Here is a 21,290-nt window from a genome sequence, read left to right on the forward strand (position 1 = left end):
CGCATTTAGCAATGTAAAGAGCAAGAGTTGAAAAGGAAAAATTTCTATTTGTAGACAAACTTACTTGATGTAAAAGTCTATGATTGTATCATTGACAATTGTATCTGGCAGTAGCAGATCTACATCTCTCTTACTTATGGAAACAGCATCCGGATCACCTTTTGGATAAACCACGTCTTCAAAGGGCTTATCAAAACTGTAACATTTATTTTTGTCTGATATTATTAGCTCAACATAGAATAAACTGTACAGTATTATATTTAAGATGTTTTCCAATCTTTTGTGCTGCTAATTGAAGGTTATTTAACAAACCTTCTAGTCATCCAAACATCATAAAACAGGTGGAAATTTTTAAAAATAGAGTGTGTCATGAAGAGGAAGTCATGGAGCACCAATTAGTGCCATCCACAAAGTTTAAGATAACTCTCGCGACAAAAAGAATAACTTCTTCAGTTTAAACACAAATGATGATAGAAAACAATTTTGAGGATACAGTCTCGACCAATCAATTAAGGGCGTGTTTACCCAAATGGATTCGCAATCTGGCCGCGGGATTCATTTGGGATTTGTACTGAGATTGTCTATTATTGGATAATGAAATGGTGCGTTTACTACACACGACTATATTGCGAAGATATCCTACTAAAAGTATTTACTAGTAGTGATTTCACACACATACTTCCTAATAAATTTACTTTTTTGTCCCCATCAACAGACAGAAATTACTTGTTCATGTAATCCATTCTTCATTTCTCTCTCCCTCTTTTCCCTTGCGTCCGACTTGTAGACGTTTTTGGCAAAACACGCTATTCCGGCCGAATCCTCCGAACGAGCACAACAACCTCCACATTTTGGGTAAGTTCATCGTCACTCCCATATCTTCCGCGTCCTGGTACGCATTTTTTGTATCGCGTGTAATGTATCGATGATTTCGTATTTTGTTGTTCTAGGGTTTCTCAAGTGACCGATCCTATTGTGCAGGAGGCTAATCTGGTACGTTCCTAAACGCTTCCGCACACAATAGTTTGAGGTTAACAATTTCTGTCAAAGCAGCTTGTACCCCCGTCTTCAAGTTCTTTATGCTTCTTTCCGTCTTCTGTTCTCATTCGGAATAAGTTTTCCCCTTTATATTTGTTAAAATTTACTGCTACAATTTCGCATACCTTACTTTCGAGCTGTCGTTGCATTGAAAATTCTACATTTTAATTGCCTACATCGTCTTATTTTTCCCCGTATTACAACTGGTTAAGGTGTAACGTCATACATCTAGTTCAATTTCTCTATTGCTTGTAGTTGAAGTGACTGTAAGTAGTTAACGAATTTGATTATTGCCGTCAATGTCATCTCGCCAAACCTGTGAATAATATGTGTTACTATTACCGTAATGTTATAGTAATATTCAGTTCCTTCTACCATCCCTTCTGATCCTTACATTTTGGTTTCATAGGACAACATACATGGAGACCCCTACTTCAAAACACGATTACAGTAGTAACGAATCCGATGCTAGAACCGGTAGTAGGCACCGTTCCTCTGCCACAAACGACCAACTTCTTCGTTTTTGCTATTGCGGTAAGGATGCGCTCGTACGCACTTCATGGACCTCCCATAATCCGGGTAGAAGGTTTCGCGGGTGCCCGGGCAATGAGGTTTGTTAATCAATAAATTCAGTATTTAAACTGTGGCAAAACTTGTTACGTGGATAATTCGTCTACGCTTTAGACCATACACACTTACTCTTGCTACAATCGTATTTCTTCTTCTGATGAATTGGAAAATACACGACGTGACATATTGTTCTTATCTGGCAGGGACAATACTGCGGTACATTCCAATGGGTTGACCCCCCAGTGTGTCGCAGGTCTAAGGAGATTATTCCTGGACTGTTGAACAGGATTTTCGAATATGAAAGTCAGATTAAAAGTTTAAATGAACTTCTACATGCAGAGGAGATGCGTCGTACTACATTAAGAAATTATTTATATGTCGTGATATTTGTGTGGTTGATGACTACTTGTATTGTCTTTTTTGTCTAACCTTGCTTAAATCGACGTACTGTGTATTTTTCGTATGTTAATGTCAGTAGGCATCTACCCTTTTGTTGACGCACTGTTCATTGTGCCATGCGCAAATCTGACAATGTAAGTTCTCCTAAACCGGCCAGTTGTAAGTTTGTTTATCGATTTTCGTTTGTACTGTACATCCTCTAAAATGAATACCATAGCGTTAGTACACTCATTCATTAGTGTATTGTGACACGCTTATGTTTTCCGTTCTTCATATAAGTTTTGTGTTATGGCTATATTCTATATTGCATTACTGGAATTGCCACTGAAAAATGGCCCACAATGATTTAAGGTGAGAGCGACATGACATTACCCTCCTTCCTAATAAAAGTAGCAGCATATTAACTTTCCTGATCAACCCTTCCATTCACTCTATCCGGATTTAATGTCTTTACATTCATTACTTCTCCAACTGCCCATCCTCCAACTACTTCGCTTTAGATACATAACTTTTTACATTGATTGTGGACCTGAGGTGGGTCTTCAATTTGATGTTGTTTTAAGAAAGTGGCGGCGGGCTCCCTTAGTTTCATTGACAAGATATGCATTTACCACTAAGGTGTAATACATCTGCTGATTGTGACGGAATTTTGTGTTAATTAAAGCCACCTACCCTTACTGAATGCAACAGGTATATTGCATTTCAAAGTATATGGACCTACTAAGAGTCATCAATACATGTACAGTCTTTGCATTTTATTGGCCACCGCATCAAATCACGATGCATAACTTTGCAGTATAAATGTGAGCTTTTTGCTGAACCCAGTTCATCAAAATATCAGAAAGTTCCCTTTTTGCTCAAACAACTTCAGCTTTTATGCCCAAACATCTTGTATTTCCCAACTCTATTTAATGATGTGGCCGGATGGATTCTACTATCAACGGTACATGTTTTATTGTACCAAGTGGAGCAAAGATATGGAAAAAACTTTTGTCAGTAGATTATTGTATCATGCCAAGAAAGGACGATTTCACCCTGATCGTGAGAACAAGTTCGCAATAACTGATGCGTTGGAGGAGGTGCAAAAATGTCACGAAGGCAAGATTGATTTCGGCTGGGGTAAATATGTCCTTAACTTCCTCCGCGAGAGGCATGAGGTGTTTGGGAAGCTGATTGCCCGTCGGGATGTAATCCATAACAGTCGGCTTCGATTCGTAACTGCAGCCGACGCAACGTGGAAGGAATTCTGCAAGGTGATTTGTGGTTTTTAATGTTTGTCTATTGTGGTCTTATATTATTCTATTATGTACAAGTGTGGGCAATTTTACCACTGTCTTGGATGATAAATTTCCGTGTCCGTTGCAGGAATCTCGCATAGGCAAATGTTATGTGAATGCGTACGAAGACATGTGGGCTGAGTTATGTAAGCTGTTCGCTCAACCTGTTGACTCTGATACTGTCTCTGTCGGCGATGAAGATGCACAAGACACTGAAGAAAATGAGTCCACCAAACAGCCTGCTCATGATGGCGATGCCGAAGCAACCGATTCTCCGGGCGGTCCACTTACAGACCCGTGTCCTTACGGGTATATCTCAGATAGTCCGACCTCGAGCTCTTCCCTTTGGAATTTCGTGGACGATTTCTACGGTTGTGAGGATGATGCCGATTCCTTGCAGCCACTCCCTAGAGTGCCTATGCCTGAACAGAAATCCATAAGTAAGTGTTGTGACAGCCCAGTTGCTGTAAAGACTCCATCACAAGCCAGTTCCTCGGCATCCAACCGCACTCCGGTAAAGAAGGAAGATTGAGGCAGTAGATGTTGGTTCGATGCTAGGTGTTATGTCGTCAAAGGTGGTTTTCAAAGTTTGTAGGAAGATGGTCGGCTACAATGTTTTCTTCAGATGCGGACGTTATTTTGCAATATATTATGTTGTATCGGACTATATATATATATGTAGATATTTTTTTCTTATAATGTACTAAAAAAATGCGGAATTTTGTCGGGCATATTGTTGTATGTTGCAGCACAACCCGCATGAAATGCATGTTAATGTCCTTTCTTTTTTTAGTAGGCCTATAGTGCATTAATGCGTATCAGGGTACGAATGTCTGTTCACGACAGTTGCAGGTCCTTTTGTATTTTCGTATATGATTGCATGGGTTGTATATGTTCTTTGGACCACTTGCAACTGTTATTCCTGGCAGGCGTACTGTAGTTTATGTAATGAATGAAGTAAAGTAAGTAGTGTCGTATTTGCCACCTATTGTCACTTCATTTCATTTTCTTTATCTTATTGTTTTTCACAATATTGAGTTATTTGTTTGTGGAAAATTTTTTTGTTTAATGCCTCAAACCCGAACAGAATTCTTAACTGGGTGTTTTACCTCTTGAACTTCACTCGACATTTACAAGGCTAATCCGTGTCAGTTGCTTTGTAAATGCCCGGACATGAAAGTGCTGAGCGTATATTCATCTTAAGTGTGCATTAACCAGAAATATGCTGAGCCAAACGCCACATAATCCGCTCCTTTCCCAAGCATGTTGCATTAATGAGGGCAGGCAAATGATGGAAAGATGCAGAGTCTGACATCAATTGGAAAATATAAAGCGTTTGAAGTCCGCGTGTATATAAATGGACTTCTCGGTCCCAGACTCTGAAAATATCTCAAAACTCTACTCACAAACCCTAGTCTTCGTCTTTACCCGGCTCACCACAGCACATCATCGAAATGCCTCGGAGGAAATTTCCAATGGGTCAGTTGCGCTATTTCTACACTCCTACTTGGACGAAGAAGGTGGACGCTGCATTCTGTACCTTCCTCCACGTCTATGCCATAATGGGCAATCCTCAGACGAACCCACGACATCCGATGAACCCTGCGTTCTTAAACGCCTGTGATGCCCTCAATGACTACGCCAAGCGGAACTGGTCTTACGGTTTCTTCCTATCCAGACTGCACATTTTAGGGCTGAGGTACTTTCTCTCTTCTACTGAAGGAACCTAATATAAAGTGGAACCAAAATTCCAACCGGATGTCTGGCAGCGGAGAAGATTGGCGCAGGATCATACGGGTATGTTTTTCCTAATAAATTTGTTCATATGTTTCACAGACCTCTTTGCATTTGCACGCTCAGTTGAATGTGGTTTTCAGGTGCATCCCTTCGCTAAGGCGTATTACTATTTCGGGGAGCCGAAATGGGAGCAGCTTCAGGAGATATTCGGTGGTGAACACAATGTGCCGGACACCAATATGAGCGAGGATGTGGGAGACTTCAGTCTGGATGGGTCCATTAACTCAGATGTGCAGTTCTTGGGTTGGAAACAGGATGAAGAGCCAGAGGTCATTGATCTCGTCACTACCGAAGATGAAAACTGATGGTGCATTTTGGGTCGTTGGGAAGAAGGAGAATCAGGAAAAAAAAAATCGCATCGACGCAGGACCAACAATATGATGCTTTCCTTTTCTTTTTGTCTTTTTTTGTTAAACACTGTTTTGGGCTGTAGTAATCGAATGATGAATGGATGTTGGTTATGATTAGGTTAACGTTTCCATGCCATACTCTGCATTCTAATACCTTCTATATCCCCTAACCTCCGCGGCAGTTTGTCTATTACCACTTAGAACAACGGAGTAATTGAGTAATTATGCTTAATTAATGAGAACATAAACCGATTGAAATTATTTAACACAATTAATAATGTACTCATACTGCAATGCGACTAACAAACTCCAAATATACTTTGCATTATGTCCTTCGTTTTCTTTTTTTCCAACATATCTGTAACCCGCATGAAAACGAACATCTGAGTTGGCGCATGAGGGCTATATTTAAACGTATCACATATCACAAAAGCCAACACCCACACTCTATTAATGCGTAATAAATGTCCAAACAATCCGCTCCTTTCCGAGAACACGCTTGCACTGCATTTGAATCGACATTAGTCAATTACGAACGTGCGGCGTGTCCCTTCAACTCACCGACTAAGTCTTACCATAAACGACGGGCTTGCACCTACACACACGACCAGAACGGCAAACACAGTTTCCATTCCTTCAATACCGATCCAGTCGGAGGAAATGCCGAGGAGGAAAAGACCCATGGGTCAGGGACGATACTTCTACACCCGAACTTGGACAAAAGCTGTGGATGATGTGTTTATAGACGCCCTCTCCTTCATGGCGATGAAGGGAAGAAACCAGTCAAATCGACGAATGGCTGATCTGCCGTCGTTGAACTTCGCCTTAGATAAGGTAAACACTTACGCAGGTAGAAATTGGCACGGGCATTTCATCAAACAAAAATTGTGTCTCTTAAGGGTTCGGTATCACACATTCCGTAAAGTTATCGCACATCGTTCCATATCTTGGAACGAGAACACGAATAGGATGCGCGGGCCGTGGGAGGAATGGACCAGAATTATCCGGGTACCACTTACTTGTACTCACTTGTCTTTTTCCCCTCTCTACATAAGTATGGGTCATCATTCCGGCAATCTTTTTTTACAGATATTGTTTGTGCACAATTTATCAACTTTTTTTACAATAAATTAATGACATTGTTAGCGCAGGAAAGGCCTTTTGCCAAGGCGTACTACTATTGTGGCGAACGCAAGTGGGAACAAATGAAGGAAATTTTCGGAGGTAATTCTATACTTTCGTCCAGTGAGAATACATCCCGACTGTACGACTCCACCGCGGAATCCTCAGACGGCACCGCAAATGGGATGTGATCTCTTAAGGCAAATGAAGGTAGCCTAGTGTTGGCCATTCTTGCAAGTAAGATTTTGGGTGGTAAGAAATGTATTCGAATAGCCTTAAGAGAACGTCGGTAGTTGTGTAGTGGACCATGCTCACATTGGCAAGTATTTTTATACTTTGTACGATGCTTAAGGTTTGAATTACATATGTGTGGCTTAATGTTGGACTTCATATAGGCCAACATGGTGTTTGTCCCTACAAGATTTAATTTAATGTTCTTCAAACCTTATGAATTTACCAAACATTATATTACGCCAGTATTTTCATGTGTAATTTCAATGTATAATAAGACATGATATATCCTTCGAAACAGGTTAAAACCAGCCTTCATTACATACGACGTACATTACATACAAAAATATAAACGTCATCGCAACACCATAAGTGCAAATCGGCGATGGTCTAGGGACCTGCGTCTGGTCCAAGGTGTTCTACAGACCAAAGATACGCTCCAAAACCGGTACACAAGTATTACATACAAAACGCTGCAAATGTTTCCAGATTTTCACATTGACATACGAATACGCAAAAAAACCTACACCTTTTCAAATAAGCTTGACACTTAAATCCTTCCTGATAGCATGAGATGAGCCATCTTCACCCTAGCCTCTACCGACATCGCGAGGAAAAGCTCCATTTCCTTTGGGTGATTAACGAGCCTGTTTGCAACAATTATATGTTCATTCTCGTCCAAGGAGTCAAGCTCCTTAACCTGTGCCAGGATCATCGCGCGATGTTCGGGCTGACCAAATTCGCCTTCGAGGACCCTCGTCAGAGATGCCAAACGCGTGTTTGCTATCTCGCAAAATGTAGATACCATTTCAATTAACTTGGGAATGTCGTTCCCGACGTCCCTTCTCTTGCGTTTTCCTGATGATGTGCTACCCGGCGGTTTTGCACCAGTCGAGGAATTAGTAACGTATTCGACGTTCGCATCGTATGAGTAGGGCAGGTCCTCGTCGAAGCCGGGTAGACCTGCGTCTGCATTCCATTCGGCAGTGAGATTGTTGCAGTCTTGCGTGTCGGCAATCTCCTCATCTCTGACTTCGTTCGCATCCTTGAATGGATCCGCACTGCACTCACCGGTAGCACGGTCTTTACCAAATATTTCTCGCCATGCATTGAAAAGAGGCCATGTCTTGCACCGCATTCCCTTTGCATGAGGATCCATCTGACCCATCAAATAACGTCACCTCTTAAAGTAGGCATAGAAGGATGGCTACATCTTGTGGTTAAAGAAGAAAACGAATGCATGCTATCAAATGTTTTATTATCTTGACGTAATCGTTCCAAGCGTTGTCATCTTCCACCGTGACCATATTCCGTTGTTCATCCCAACCCAAACCTGAACGCGTGAGCAACGTTGATAGCGTCGAGTACTGCTTCTTCCACACATGCAACTTCGAGGTAATGTGAGGGTCAGCCTTGATGTCAGCGTTGGGAAAGCTCCTTGCAATGTAGGCCTCTAGTTGGCCTAGATAACCATTCCTAAACCCATTTTCGCATTTCCAACCTGTCACCAACAGATTCATAAGTCCAGCCACCAAGCATTCCTCTTCGAGAGTCGTCCACATTCGTCGATGTTGTGGCTTGTCTCTCTTCTGCCCGCGTCGTCGAGGCCTGCTAGTGCCTTCGTCGGATCCCAAGTCCATGATAGCAAGAAATGCAAATCGGATCACAAGGCCTGCTAGTACCTTCGTCACAGTCGTCGATGCCTGCACCCAAGAAATGAATGAGACATTAAAAGGCTCATACAACCTTCGAGCTATATTAATCAGAGAGCAATTAGCAGGAAACCAATGAGTAAAAACACGTAACCAGAGAATACATCGCAACACAACTGCCCATTAAAAAGCAATAATAGAATTGAAGCGAGGAAGAGTAGCATAAATGTTCCGAACAACAACAAGTAGAAAACCCTCATTAACAGCACCGTCACCCAGACCTAAGAGGCCAACATAACATTGGGGATAGAGCATTTGGTATTACAACCGAACTTTAATCCTTCACGGAACAAGATTTATGAATGATGGAAGATGCAGCCATTATATTGGAAAAACTACGTCAAGAGCAACTCGTCCACTCGTTGTACATAGACGTCGCCATTGCATCCCTCCATGAATTCCATGAAGGGTTGCTCTCAATGTTCCACACGCAATCGGCATCTGCATCAGCGCCTTCAGCTCCATCACTGGGCAACTCGTTCACAAGCGGATCATCAGGCATTTCGGTCCTTAAAAAGTTGTGCAACAAGCAACAAGCCAAGATGATCCTGTTTTGCACCTTAATGGGGTAGAATGATGGACTCCTTAGAATTCCCCATCGCATTTTCAGTAGACCAAAAGTACGCTCAATGACATTCCGGGCGGAAGAGTGCTTCAAGTTGAAAAATTCAAATTTATCTTGGGGCCCACCAGCTCCACTGTCCCATTCGCGTAAGTGGTACCTTACACCTCGGTAAGGCGTCAAGAAACCTTCAGCATTGGCATAGCCATTGTCACACAAGTAGTATTGTCCTGCACAATATGTTGTTAAACGCATCAACTTTAACTATCCTTATGTAGGACCGGAGAAGGTCGTAATCTCATGAGCTATGGGTAGATTGTATAGCGGTCAGTTGGAACCTGTAGGAATTCTTAGTCCACCCTGTCTGTGAACTGCATCACGCAAAACACGGCTATCCGCTGCACTCCCCTCCCAACCAGAAAGAATGTATATGAATTGCATATTAGGGTTGCACACACCAAGTACATTCACAGCAACGTGGCCTTTGCGGGTTCTATACCGTCCCTTCTCAGCCTCAGGTACTCGGACGTCAATGAAGGTTCCATCCAACGCCCCGAGACAACCCTGCGATGCATTAAGTCAATCACAAGTGTAAGGTATATGTACGTAGTAATGTACCCCAATCAACTGACTGGTGTTATTGCAATCTTTCTTAAATCTAGTAAAAGGGTAATATTCTGTACTGGTACCTTAAACCATTTCCACCGTGGGTCGACGCAATCGTCAGTAATTGGGGTAGATCGGACTAGGAGTATGTTGTACAGTTTGATAACTGCTCTAAGGACCCGATGGAAATGTTTGTGGATCGTGCGGCCGGAACGTAAGAAATCATGCTTCACCACACAAATCTTTTTATGATGGGCGACAACACTAAGAAAAATAGCGACTTGCTCCGGTACGGTACAAGCCCTGCTTTCTGAAACTCCACCGGCATGTTGGAGCAAATAGCACAGCCGACCGAAGGCGTTACAGTCCATACGTAAGTTGCGAAGGCACGACTCATCGCTAACTGAAACTAGCCGGTGCAGGTGAGTAAGCTGTTCCGGTACCCGAAAATTGGTTAAGAATCTCGGAGGTCCCGTCCGGGGACGATGAGGTTTACGTGCGTTCAGGTGTTTTGTAACAGAAGTGAACAACGTGAGAGCGATTGTAAGCTCGTCGACAATTTGTTGTAAAATTATTAAAGCCAGAGTAACTCTTTGAAATGACCTCATCCTAAATATGAAAAGCACTTTTATTGATGATGGCAGTAGTTTGGACGAATGCAAAACCAAGGAGGAGTGCAAATCACCAAACATTGAGTCACAACAGATCAAAACTGAGTAAAACGGCATATTCTTAACAACCAACCAAGGTACAGAATAGAAAATTTTAAGATAGTAAAGAGTATAAGGCACAACACTACTGAAACACCTTCCACTGAGAAAGTAATGGGTTGAAAGAAACCAACCTTAAGATCGAGAACGATGATAGTGCTGCCCACAAACAACAACGATTGTAACGAACCCACGCTGTCCGACGACCACGAACTCACCTTTAAGCGATGATGGTGGTGGGTACCTGCTACAAGTTTGCGCACAAGCGGGATTTTGCAGTACTCGAGGAAAAAGAGGGTTTGAAATGAAAAACCCAAAGCGAAGTGAGGCGGTGGGAGTGACTACGAGGACAACGAAGTCATTTCAAGTGTTAATTTGAGGGTAATAATGTCAAATCGACAAGGATGCCGCGTCGGGATAGTTTGAATCCCACCCAAATTGGCTGGATTCTAATCGGCCGTTTAATCACACCATGGCCCGGGCTTTGGTGAGTAGTAACGGGCCGCCTCATTAGCAAGTAAACGGCTAACTGACCAGGATTACGCTGTATATCCCGCCTAATACTCGTTAGTAAACACGCCCTAACAGGTAAACGACAGGCTTTACTTAGATATTAAGATGACTGTGAATGGAATCTACTTCTGATAGCCTTTGGTTTTAACTGAATAGGCAACTTAAATTCCATGTATGCATATTGCCTCCTATTGCAGTCTCTTATGTTGTCAACAAAATCATACTGCATTACATCTGTACGACCTCAGTTCCAACTTTCAAGGACAATCAAGAATTTTTACGTCATGCCACATTATCCAACTTTGTGGGGCAAAAGGAAAAGAAATATGACTGTGAACCACATTTAGACGACTCAGTTTACACAGGTAGAAGGTACTCTTTGAGGAAGACTGCCCTTCTGAATTTTTATGTCTCAAGAGGAGTACAAGTGCTCTATCTCTCTCTATACACACACAGATACACACTCAAAGTTATGATAAACACAGATGAGTATGTATGTAGATATTATAACACAATCTGAATCAAACCATTTTTTCCTAAACCGAGCCAAACATGGTGACCTAGTGACCAATTGGCCATCCCGACAATCAGTATCTTGTTCAATAAAATATGGTCTAAGGACAAGGGGAAAAAGGAAAGATATTAGGCATAGTGACAAAAGCTCTGTAGAAAATAATTGGAAAAACAGGGAACAAAACGCATACAGTTTCAAGGCCTTGAAAGAGATCAGATGTAGAGTGCATAAAATCGACAGGAAAAGAATAAAAAGTTTATCAGCTTTTTGACTCACTTGGGGAAATAGCTTCTTGTGAGCATCTTAGCTTCCTCTTCAGGCAAAGCTGAACATTTTTCCATCCCAGTGCTTCAGATAAAACCAAGCAAGTACTAGTTAACACCATAAGAAAAAAATCACAATCCATCCATGATTTAATAAGCAAAAAAGTTTACTATACATCTATCTTCAGCCCCCATCCTAGTGGACGTTGTCAGACATAAGTCATGGCAATTTTTACAACTCTCCGGGAACAAATACAAGAAAAAAGTTGATCCACAGATTAGAAGAGAAAGTAGGCAATACATGATGTTAGATATAATCCCTATGCATGCATGAAAAAGGATCTTCGCAAGTCCAGTTAATTCCAAAATTATGCGTTCCTGGTTTGAGGCAAAAAATATTCACCATTTTTTTCAGAAATATATATGTTTGTTCCAGAAATAAGTAGGCACGAGAGCATTTAGAACTAAATGGGTCCATGAAGTATTCCACTTCTCTCTACATAAGTGCAATATTTGTTACCTCATAAGTTATCTAATGGAAAAAAGGATCAGCCAACTTTTGTGGAAATTTACCAGATTAAGATTTTATAGATTTATTCTTGTTCAAGAGAATATAAAGCAATTCAATTAGCTGTTTGAACCCTAAAAATAATAATTGAGAAATTCCTCAATGTATCTTTATTAAATTTTCTATAAAACAAAAATATTTGAAGTGACAACTGATTGATGTGAAAACAGAACCAAACAAACAAAAAAGAAAAAAGAGAACACAAGAGAAGAAAAGGAAACAATATAACAACTCTGATAGAACCCACATTATTTTGTCTATAATCTGAATTCAAAATTTCATCATCATAAATTAAGAGTATAATCTCAGATTCTTGAAACTGTTGCAAAATATTAACAAGCTTATCCATAGCATAATTCATCTGTGCATATTCAATACCTATCCCATTAAGCCAATTTAATATAATAAAACTGGTTTAAATTAGATAGATCGACTAGAAATGGTCTATACTAGAAATTCGAGGATTTTTGCTCTTGAGAATATGCTTGCCACTTCCTCAAGTACCCTTGTTTCCATGGCATCTCAATTATCAGAAGCAGAGGAGCGTGAACGAGCATTTAGTGGTAAAGGGAGATGGAACCAAGTTCGCTCTGTTGCTGGGGCCAAAAATATCATGAACTTCCTCTTTAACCTGGCAGCATCCTCCCGGTAACTGGCTTTTAAGTGTCTTTCTGGTAGTCACATTTGACTTCTGTAGTTAGTCTCACAATTCCCACCCACTCCACCCAACAGGTGCCAGCTAAGGGATACAGAAGTTGACTGCAGACAGAAGGATGCAGAAATTAGAGATTTGAAGGAGAAAGTAGTCAACTTGATTAGACAAGTAGAGCTTCAAAAGTCCGAACTCAGCCGTCAGGAAAATTTAGTGGTGAGTACACTATTTTTTAGTGGCATAGTTTATTGTTTCATGGTTATCACTTTGTTGTGCAGCCTCCTCGGTCATGTCATTAACTCTAAAGTGTTGGTGCATGACTATGTAACTGTCATTAATTAAAGGTATTTCTACTGGTTGAATCATTAGTTTAAGCTATTGGTTCTGTAACTAATCAGTACAGGATATTTTCCTTGCAAGATGAGCACTATTTAGCACGACACTTTTAAAAAATAACGTGTATCAAATTTTGTTACGTTCCTTGCATTTGTTTGCAATGTTCTAATGTGGGTTGAGAATTTCCTTTTGTTCTTTATGGGCTTCTGTGGAAAAGTATTAAAGGGAAACATAATTCATAGTCTTGTAACGTCTAATACTTGGATATCATGGAGTAATTAGATTTGATATGCTAATTCTAGTATCTCCACCTAGTTGTTGCTATTAAGGTGATCTTTGTTTTATTTAGTTCTTTAATTTACTCATTTATGGGATATTGATGTTTTTTGTGCAAAGCTGTTCTTGAATTCAGTTGGGATTTTTTACAGAAGTTGGCTTTGGAGAGACATACCAACGAAATGAATGAAGCCTATGGAGCTTGTGTGATGAACAATAGCGACGGGCATGCTTATGACTTACGATCCAAGGTATATTATGACATAATTTGTGTTGCAACTAATACTAACAGATCTTAGTATTGTTTTCTACTAACATAGGTCCATTTTGTAAACTTATGATGCCATATATTTTGCAAATGTACGGAGATTATTGATTTCAATAGCTCAGGCGCTTGGTTTTCCATACTTTAGGGTTCCCAATGCTCCAGTGTTCTTAATAGTGGAGTATATTTTGCAAATGTACGGAGATTATTGATTTTCAATAGCTCATGCATTTGGTTTTTCATACTTCAGGGCTCCAAAAACTCCAATCTTCTCAATAGTAAAGTATATGCATTTGAGCTAGAAGACATGGACACATCTGATGATGATCAACGAGAACATCCAAGGCTATCAGATGATATGGACGGCGAGTGGGTACGCACGAGAGAGACAAAAAAACCCCAAGCTAGGAAAAGGAACTCTAAAACGGATAGCCATGTTGAAACGGCTGCTGATTTAGAACACTCAGTTGTGGCGACCACAATTGAGCGAGTATGTTGCTCGTGCAGCAAAAGTTCTCCATGCAAGACATCAAGATGCGAATGCCGACCTGCAAGTGGTAATTGTACTCCGTCCTGTAGCTGTGGACCAAACAAATGCAGCAACAGGGCATTTGCAGAACGGAGTACAATTACCACTTGCAGCTTGGCATTCGCATCTTGATGTCTTGCATGTAGAACTTTTGCTGCACGAGCAACATACTCGCTCAATTGAGGTCGCCACAACTGAGTGTTCTAAATCAGCAGCCGTTTCAACATGGCTATCCGTTTTAGAGTTCCTTTTCCTAGCTTGGCGTTTTTTTGTCTCTCTCATGCGTATCCACTCGCCGTCCATATCATCTGGTAGCCTTGGATGTTCTCGTTGATCATCATCAGATGTGTCCATGTCTTCTAGCTCAAATGCATATACTTCACCATTGAGAAGATTGGAGTTTTGGGAGCCCTAAAGTATGAAAAACCAAGTGCATGAGCTATTGAAAATCAATAATCTCCGTACATTTGCAAAATATACTCCACTATTAAGAACACTGGAGCATTGGGAACCCTAAAGTATGGAAAACCAAGCGCTTGAGCTATTGAAATCAATAATCTCCGTACATTTGCAAAATATATGGCATCATAAGTTTACAAAATGGACCTATGTTAGTAGAAAACAATACTAAGATCTGTTAATATTAGTTGCAACACAAATTATGTCATAATATACCTTGGATCGTAAGTCATAAGAATGCCCGTCGCTGTTGTTCATCACACAAGCTCCATAGGCTTCATTCATTTCATTGGTATGTCTCTCCAAAGCCAACTTCTGTAAAAAATCCCAACTGAATTCAAGAACAGCTTTGCACAAAAAACATCAATATCCCATAAATGAGTAAATTAAAGAACTAAATAAAACAAAGATCACCTTAATAGCAACAACTAGGTGGAGATACTAGAATTAGCATATCAAATCTAATTACTCCATGATATCCAAGTATTAGACGTTACAAGACTATGAATTATGTTTCCCTTTAATACTTTTCCACAGAAGCCCATAAAGAACAAAAGGAAATTCTCAACCCACATTAGAACATTGCAAACAAATGCAAGGAACGTAACAAAATTTGATACAAGTTATTTTTTAAAAGTGTCGTGCTAAATAGTGCTCATCTTGCAAGGAAAATATCCTGTACTGATTAGTTACAGAACCAATAGCTTAAACTAATGATTCAACCAGTAGAAATACCTTTAATTAATGACAGTTACATAGTCATGCACCAACACTTCAGAGTTAATGACATGACCGAGGAGGCTGCACAACAAAGTGATAACCATGAAACAATAAAGTATGCCACTAAAAAATAGTGTACTCACCACTAAATTTTCCTGACGGCTGAGTTCGGACTTTTGAAGCTCTACTTGTCTAATCAAGTTGACTACTTTCTCCTTCAAATCTCTAATTTCTGCATCCTTCTGTCTGCAGTCAACTTCTGTATCCCTTAGCTGGCACCTGTTGGGTGGAGTGGGTGGGAATTGTGAGACTAACTACAGAAGTCAAATGTGGCTACCAGAAAGGCACTTAAGAGCCAGTTACCGGGAGGATGCTGCCAGGTTAAAGAGGAAGTTCATGATATTTTTGGCCCCAGCAACAGAGCGAACTTGGTTCCATCTCCCTCTACCACTAAATGCTCGTTCACGCTCCTCTGCTTCTGATAATTGAGATGCCATGGAAACAAGGGTACTTGAGGAAGTGGCAAGCATATTCTCAAGAGCAAAAATCCTCGAATTTCTAGCACCAGGAGACATCGACTGTGGAAATTCACTACAATGGAGTAAACCGTTAAGTGCTTAGTTAATAATACTCCACTATTCTGTAAAAAATAAACTGAAAAGCATACAACTCAAAACATTTCGGCTGTCGCTTCAGACCTTAAGTTCTGCTGCTTTCCTATAAGCGCTTCCTCTTTCAATCTTGCAACTTCTTCACCCATTTTAGCCCTCCTACACATAGATGGAGATTGAAATTATAAATAGCAAGGGAGTCTTTTAACTTCAATCATCACTTTATCACAATTCATGACACCTATGTCATTATTGTTTCTGTTTAGCTGTCAATTTATATATACCCAACTGACAAGCAAAAATAGAGGTAACCAATTACAAGAGTCCCTAAACACCATCATATTACCATCCGAGTTCTACATATTAAAACAGATGGAAAACAAACATAAGGTATAAAGGTTCCTCTTATAATAAATCAAAAGGGAGTTTGAAGTTATAGTCCTTTGGTAGAAACTTCAGTGAAATGTGTCCACCACCATCAGCACATGATCAAGCAATTTCTTTTGCCACAACTGAACAGCATACATTGGAGAAACAGCAAACATAATGATACATAATAGGTATCTTTGTTTTTTGTTATTTCACTTTCCATGGATCACAACTTCCCCAACATGCAACTGATTTACGAATGTGAAAAACCTCAGCAGCCAATTCAAGGAACAGAAAACCTAGTTGCACACAACATTTCTTTGATTATTTTCTAGATAATTGAGATTAGTAGGCTATGGTATGTCAACATTCAATATGCTAAGGAAAATATATAGATATTATGCTTGATTTTCCCAAGGACATCAGGATTCAAAGAAAGCAATTTGTAAATATCTGTAGAAAGAAGAAATTTGTAAAAATATATAGACATTTATGAAAGAGCGAGCGCGTTTACTCTTTCATTTGCCGCTCATACTCTGACCGTACTTCATGTACTCCTACAGTAACCTCAAGTTCATGCTCAATAGCCTGCACTAGTGCCTTGGAAACAACAGAAAAGATGTTAATAATATTAAAGAAATTGATGGACAAATCCTTTACCGGATTTGCAATTACAGTGTACGCTAGGTTATATGCATTAGTGAAAACACAAAAACTCTAGCAAGCGCCCAGAGTAGCGGCGCATACCTGAATTCCAGGACCTTTGTTAATTCCTCCACCTGCATTCATGCAAAAGAATCAATACATCACGGAAAGTATTTGTAAGTATTCTTCAAAACAACAATCCGGTCTATTCTAACCAGGTGTTTCACGTGAAGCTTTTCGAGAATCTAACAACTCCTTAAGTCGTTTTGTAGCCATAGCAGCTTCTTCAGTCTTCTGCTGTAATACCTGATATGCCACATATATTGTATGATTCAAATCGCCAGAATTATTGAAAACAAAGGATTAATCCAAGACAAGAAATTACCAGCTTCTGCCTCTGGTTGAGTGCCAACAGCTTATGCATCTCATATTCATTTCTTCTTCCCTCTTTTTTTAGCTATAGATAAGACATCCCCAGAAAGTTATTATTTTCAGACTGTAAGACATAATAAAACCATTTGATGCTGTATTTGTAGTTTTATGCTTTTTCAGGATGAGATAGCAAGATTGAAGCAACGCAGTGCTGGACATATTGATATAAACATTTAAAAGGAAACACAATTAAACGCAAAAGGAGTTTAGTTGAGTGGAGACTCAGTATGTTACTGAGTAAATATTAAATAATGTGCAACTACCTGAAGCACTTCTTTTTCTCGAGATGCTTTCCATAGCCTGAACTGCTCAGATTCTTGTTTTATCTTTTGTTGTAATTGAACCTTTACACAAAAAGTATGATAAATGACACAGCAAAGATAAATACTTATGTTTTCAAGTTTTAAGGTACCAGAAAGTAGCACCTTTTGTGTCTTTATCCTCTGGATCTCATCCTGCAGTCTTCTTGCAGCTTCATCACTTTTCTGTTTTTGTCTTAGGAGTTGAGCTTGAGCATCTTGTTTTTTCTTCAATTCAGCAACCTGTATAGAGAATGAGGTTATAACAACAATATTAATTGGAAAGACAACTTTTTACAATGAGTTACCTGTGTCTCAAGGACATTGAGTTTTTGAAGATACTCTTCCTTCAGCTTTTGAGCACTATCATCAGAATTGGAAGAGATATTGGCAAGATTATGCTTAAGGGCTTCAATCTCCTTCTATGAGATTATGCTTAAGGGCAAGATTATGCTTTTATCATTCATGACTCTTTCCATGGATGCAGGGGGGGACTTTTTCCTAGTCATTTGAATTACTTTTGCAACAGTTATGCAATCTTCCTTACTTATGAATGCTTTGGGTAGGTGAAGGTCAAGACCCTGAAACAGAGGAGAAATGAGGAGGAGAATTGCAGAGTACAAATTTTTCATTGAAAACTCAAAAAGGTTCTTGCCCAGTACAAATAGAACCAACGGATTTCTGCATTAATTGAAATTACAATTCTCAAAACAATTTTCCTAGAATTGTATGAACAATGCTGCGCCTCGAAACTCTGATCGTTTCCTTTTGCAGAAACCTGAGCTTCAGCTGCTCTGTCACGATATTTGATAAGAAATCTGAGGTGGGAGCAGAGATGGAAGAAGAAGAGGAAGAAATTGCAGAAACTCTCTAAAAGTTTTATTAAACCCAACGTCCCTTTCCTTTCAGTACATATAGAACCAGTACCCAAAAAGCTCTTAATGGTGATTTCAATTCTCAAAAAGAATTACTAGAATTGTGAAAACAAGATCAATAAGCCCAGCTCTGGTTCTTTCCTCTTTCAGCCACGCTCAGCAACAGGCTTCAGAAATTGCCACCCACGCCTGCCTCGGCGCCCGCCACGTGTCCTTCTGCTGAACTTGCTTCTGCCCTCGAAACGGCGTCGTCCTCAGTCGAAATCCCCAATTCATTCTGCAGCCCTAATTGAGCGGAAACGGCATCGTTGGCTCCAGAAATCCCCAATCCTGCTGCTAACTCAGGGACTTGCCACCCACGCCTGTACCAGCTTTTGCCACGTGCCCTTCCTGCATCTCCTCGTCATCCCTCAAGACGACGTCGCTCTCACTCACAATCCCCAATTTGTTGGATTGCCCTAATCCCCTGGAAACGGTGTCGTCCTTTCCTTCAATCCCTAATTCCTCTTCTGATTTGTGCGCGTTTTTGATCAGATGGTTCTGGTCAGACTTCCTCATCCAACGGCTACTTAGTGAAAGCGCGTTTCAAGCCAAAGTCGTGACAGGCCGTCGCCCATGGGTGAGGAGGGCGCGCGCCCTCCTATTCAGCAGCGGCGGCAGCGTCTTTGCTTCCGCCGCTCCTATTTTGTTTTAAATAAATAATTTTTAAATAATTTAATTAAAATTATATTGTATTATATAAATAATTAAGTAATTATTAATATAATTATTATTAATAAATATTAATAATTATTATTAATAAATATATAATATTTAATTAAATAATTATTATATAAAATAATATTTTATTATTAATAAATATATAATATTATATATATTAGTTGTGAGAGAAGGGCAAAAATGTCAAAGAAAAAAGCATTTTTATAACAAATTCGCAGTCAAAAGCGCGTGTATGTCAATTTCTATACGGAGGGGGTTTTTTGAACTTTATTTTATATCATAGGAGGAGTATTCGATACTTTAATTTTAATAGGGAAATTTTTAAACATTCCTATTATCACATGGGAGATCTTTGAAATTTTCCTAAAAAATATATATATTCCTGCACTAACATCCCTGAGCAACACAAAAGTGCAGGGGTGAGAAGAGAAAGGGAGCAAGAAACACATGAGAGAAAGCAATGAGCAGCCTTATCAATTTAGAAGCCCCAAAAGAAAAAAAAGAAAAAAAGAGTTGAAGCAACTTTTTCTCTATAATTTTAACAAAATATTTTTAATGACCTGTTTTGTGTGTAATGTATACAGAAATTCCTACAACATTGTCAATAAGCCTTCATGCTAACAATAACATTTATTTATTTGCCTATAAAATTGTTGAATCTGAAATCAAAGTCAAATATATGTGGTTTTAAATTCAACAATTGCACATATGTTGCACAAATTTCTCAATTACTGTATTATTCACAAAACAGGTCATTGACAATGTTTTGCTCTGATTTCCCTTCATACTCTCCGTAAAAGTATATTGCATTAGTTAATCTATAAAATTTTACGCATCCCATCAACTACTATTATCACTACATTTTTATCTCATATTCAATTACCCGTCCCATCTCAATTAAATTCATATCATCTTATTTTTTGTTAATTAGATAAACTAAAATAAAATTACAAACAGTCATAGTCAATTGTGATCCGATTCAATGCCCCCATGAAAGGATCCACTTAACTTGAAAAGGAAACAAGATTGTAAAAAGAATACAAGATTTTGCCTAAGGCGAAGGACAAGAATAAACAAAACAATATAATTATTAAAATGTTTATGGATATGCAAACCACAGAAAAATTAAATTGAATAAAAAATAAAACTAAACTTTGAGAGTTAAGTGTTAAATTAAATAAAATATAAGGATAAAATATTCAATTTATATATATTTAATATATAAAAATATATCACACATGCTATATGATTAAAAAGTACACAGTGATACAAAATAGCTTATAGTGCAATTTATATTAAATCAAACCCCCTAGAATTAGGTTTAATTGTACAAATATTTTTTAATTTATATAAAATTACAGTTACACCTTTTGAGATTGTAATATAATTTACATTTCCTCAAAGGCAAAAAACTTATACGAGCACCCCTTTAAGGGTCCACTTGTAATTTTACAAACTATAGTATAGGTATTTGGATAATTAAACTTAAATACAACCTAACCTTACCTTTAACTTTTATTCCTTTTGTACCTCATAATCTTATATTTTACCAATGCAATTTATTATCAAATAATTTGCTCTTGTTAAATGTTGGAATAATTAATTTACATCCCCTTAATCTATGATCTATTTACACAAATTATCTCTATTTTTTAAATAATTACACAAAGCACCCCTAAAAAATAATAATAATGTGTATAATGTTGACACTATTGGAAGATGCATTTGTAATTTTTCAAAAAGTAGATATAATTTGAGATTGACGTTTCTAATAAATGTATGTATAATTATCTACAAGGCAAGATATTTGTATAAACAGACCATACATGAAGAAGGTAAATATAATTTATCCCTAACCGTTTTAGACATG

The 21,290-nt window shown here is 39.0% G+C and overlaps 3 protein-coding genes across 3 annotated transcripts; 1 reads left to right on the forward strand and 2 right to left on the reverse strand.

Moving 5' to 3' along the window:
- The first annotated feature begins 2,873 nt into the window (after positions 1-2,873).
- Positions 2,874-3,816, forward strand: LOC148788853 (uncharacterized). Its single transcript, XM_088878158.1, has 2 exons — positions 2,874-3,260; positions 3,373-3,816. Exons 1-2 carry the CDS (start codon positions 2,919-2,921, stop codon positions 3,814-3,816), a joined length of 786 nt encoding a protein of 261 aa, XP_088734284.1. The 5' UTR covers positions 2,874-2,918.
- Positions 3,817-7,080: 3,264 nt separating this feature from the next.
- LOC148788854 (uncharacterized) lies at positions 7,081-11,747 on the reverse strand. Its single transcript, XM_088878159.1, has 3 exons — positions 11,678-11,747; positions 8,010-8,487; positions 7,081-7,957 (listed from the first exon to the last, which is right to left on the reverse strand). The coding sequence occupies exons 2-3, from the start codon at positions 8,422-8,424 to the stop codon at positions 7,335-7,337; spliced, it is 1,038 nt and encodes a 345-aa protein (XP_088734285.1). The 5' UTR covers positions 8,425-8,487; positions 11,678-11,747; the 3' UTR covers positions 7,081-7,334.
- A 56-nt stretch (positions 11,748-11,803) lies between these two features.
- LOC105159265 (kinesin-like protein KIN-4C) lies at positions 11,804-19,369 on the reverse strand. Its single transcript, XM_088878677.1, has 10 exons — positions 18,134-19,369; positions 17,952-18,068; positions 17,790-17,870; positions 17,480-17,551; positions 17,310-17,400; positions 17,197-17,228; positions 16,964-17,049; positions 16,168-16,239; positions 15,833-16,060; positions 11,804-15,748 (listed from the first exon to the last, which is right to left on the reverse strand). Exons 4-10 carry the CDS (start codon positions 17,516-17,518, stop codon positions 15,487-15,489), a joined length of 810 nt encoding a protein of 269 aa, XP_088734803.1. The 5' UTR covers positions 17,519-17,551; positions 17,790-17,870; positions 17,952-18,068; positions 18,134-19,369; the 3' UTR covers positions 11,804-15,486.
- Positions 19,370-21,290: the final 1,921 nt, after the last annotated feature.

The sequence above is a fragment of the Sesamum indicum genome, linkage group LG3 (assembly GCF_026168435.1).
Source record: "Sesamum indicum cultivar Baizhima isolate 11 linkage group LG3, ASM2616843v1, whole genome shotgun sequence".
Taxonomy (NCBI): Eukaryota; Viridiplantae; Streptophyta; class Magnoliopsida; order Lamiales; family Pedaliaceae; genus Sesamum; species Sesamum indicum.

What these genes read in the sequence shown, in the direction of transcription:
- LOC148788853 (XM_088878158.1), top strand. Translation starts at nt 2,919, where the DNA reads ATGATGTGGCCGGATGGATTCTACTATCAACGGTACATGTTTTATTGT. An exon ending in CGTGGAAGGAATTCTGCAAG is followed by an intron (nt 3,261 to 3,372) that starts GTGATTTGTGGT and finishes TGTCCGTTGCAG; the next exon opens with GAATCTCGCATAGGCAAATG.
- LOC148788854 (XM_088878159.1), bottom strand. Translation starts at nt 8,424, where the DNA reads ATGGACTTGGGATCCGACGAAGGCACTAGCAGGCCTCGACGACGCGGG. An exon ending in AGCATGCATTCGTTTTCTTC is followed by an intron (nt 7,958 to 8,009) that starts TTTAACCACAAG and finishes AGAGGTGACGTT; the next exon opens with ATTTGATGGGTCAGATGGAT.
- LOC105159265 (XM_088878677.1), bottom strand. Translation starts at nt 17,518, where the DNA reads ATGCATAAGCTGTTGGCACTCAACCAGAGGCAGAAGCTG. An exon ending in AGCTTCACGTGAAACACCTG is followed by an intron (nt 17,229 to 17,309) that starts GTTAGAATAGAC and finishes GCATGAATGCAG; the next exon opens with GTGGAGGAATTAACAAAGGT. An exon ending in TATGAGCGGCAAATGAAAGA is followed by an intron (nt 16,240 to 16,963) that starts GTAAACGCGCTC and finishes ATCTATGTGTAG; the next exon opens with GAGGGCTAAAATGGGTGAAG.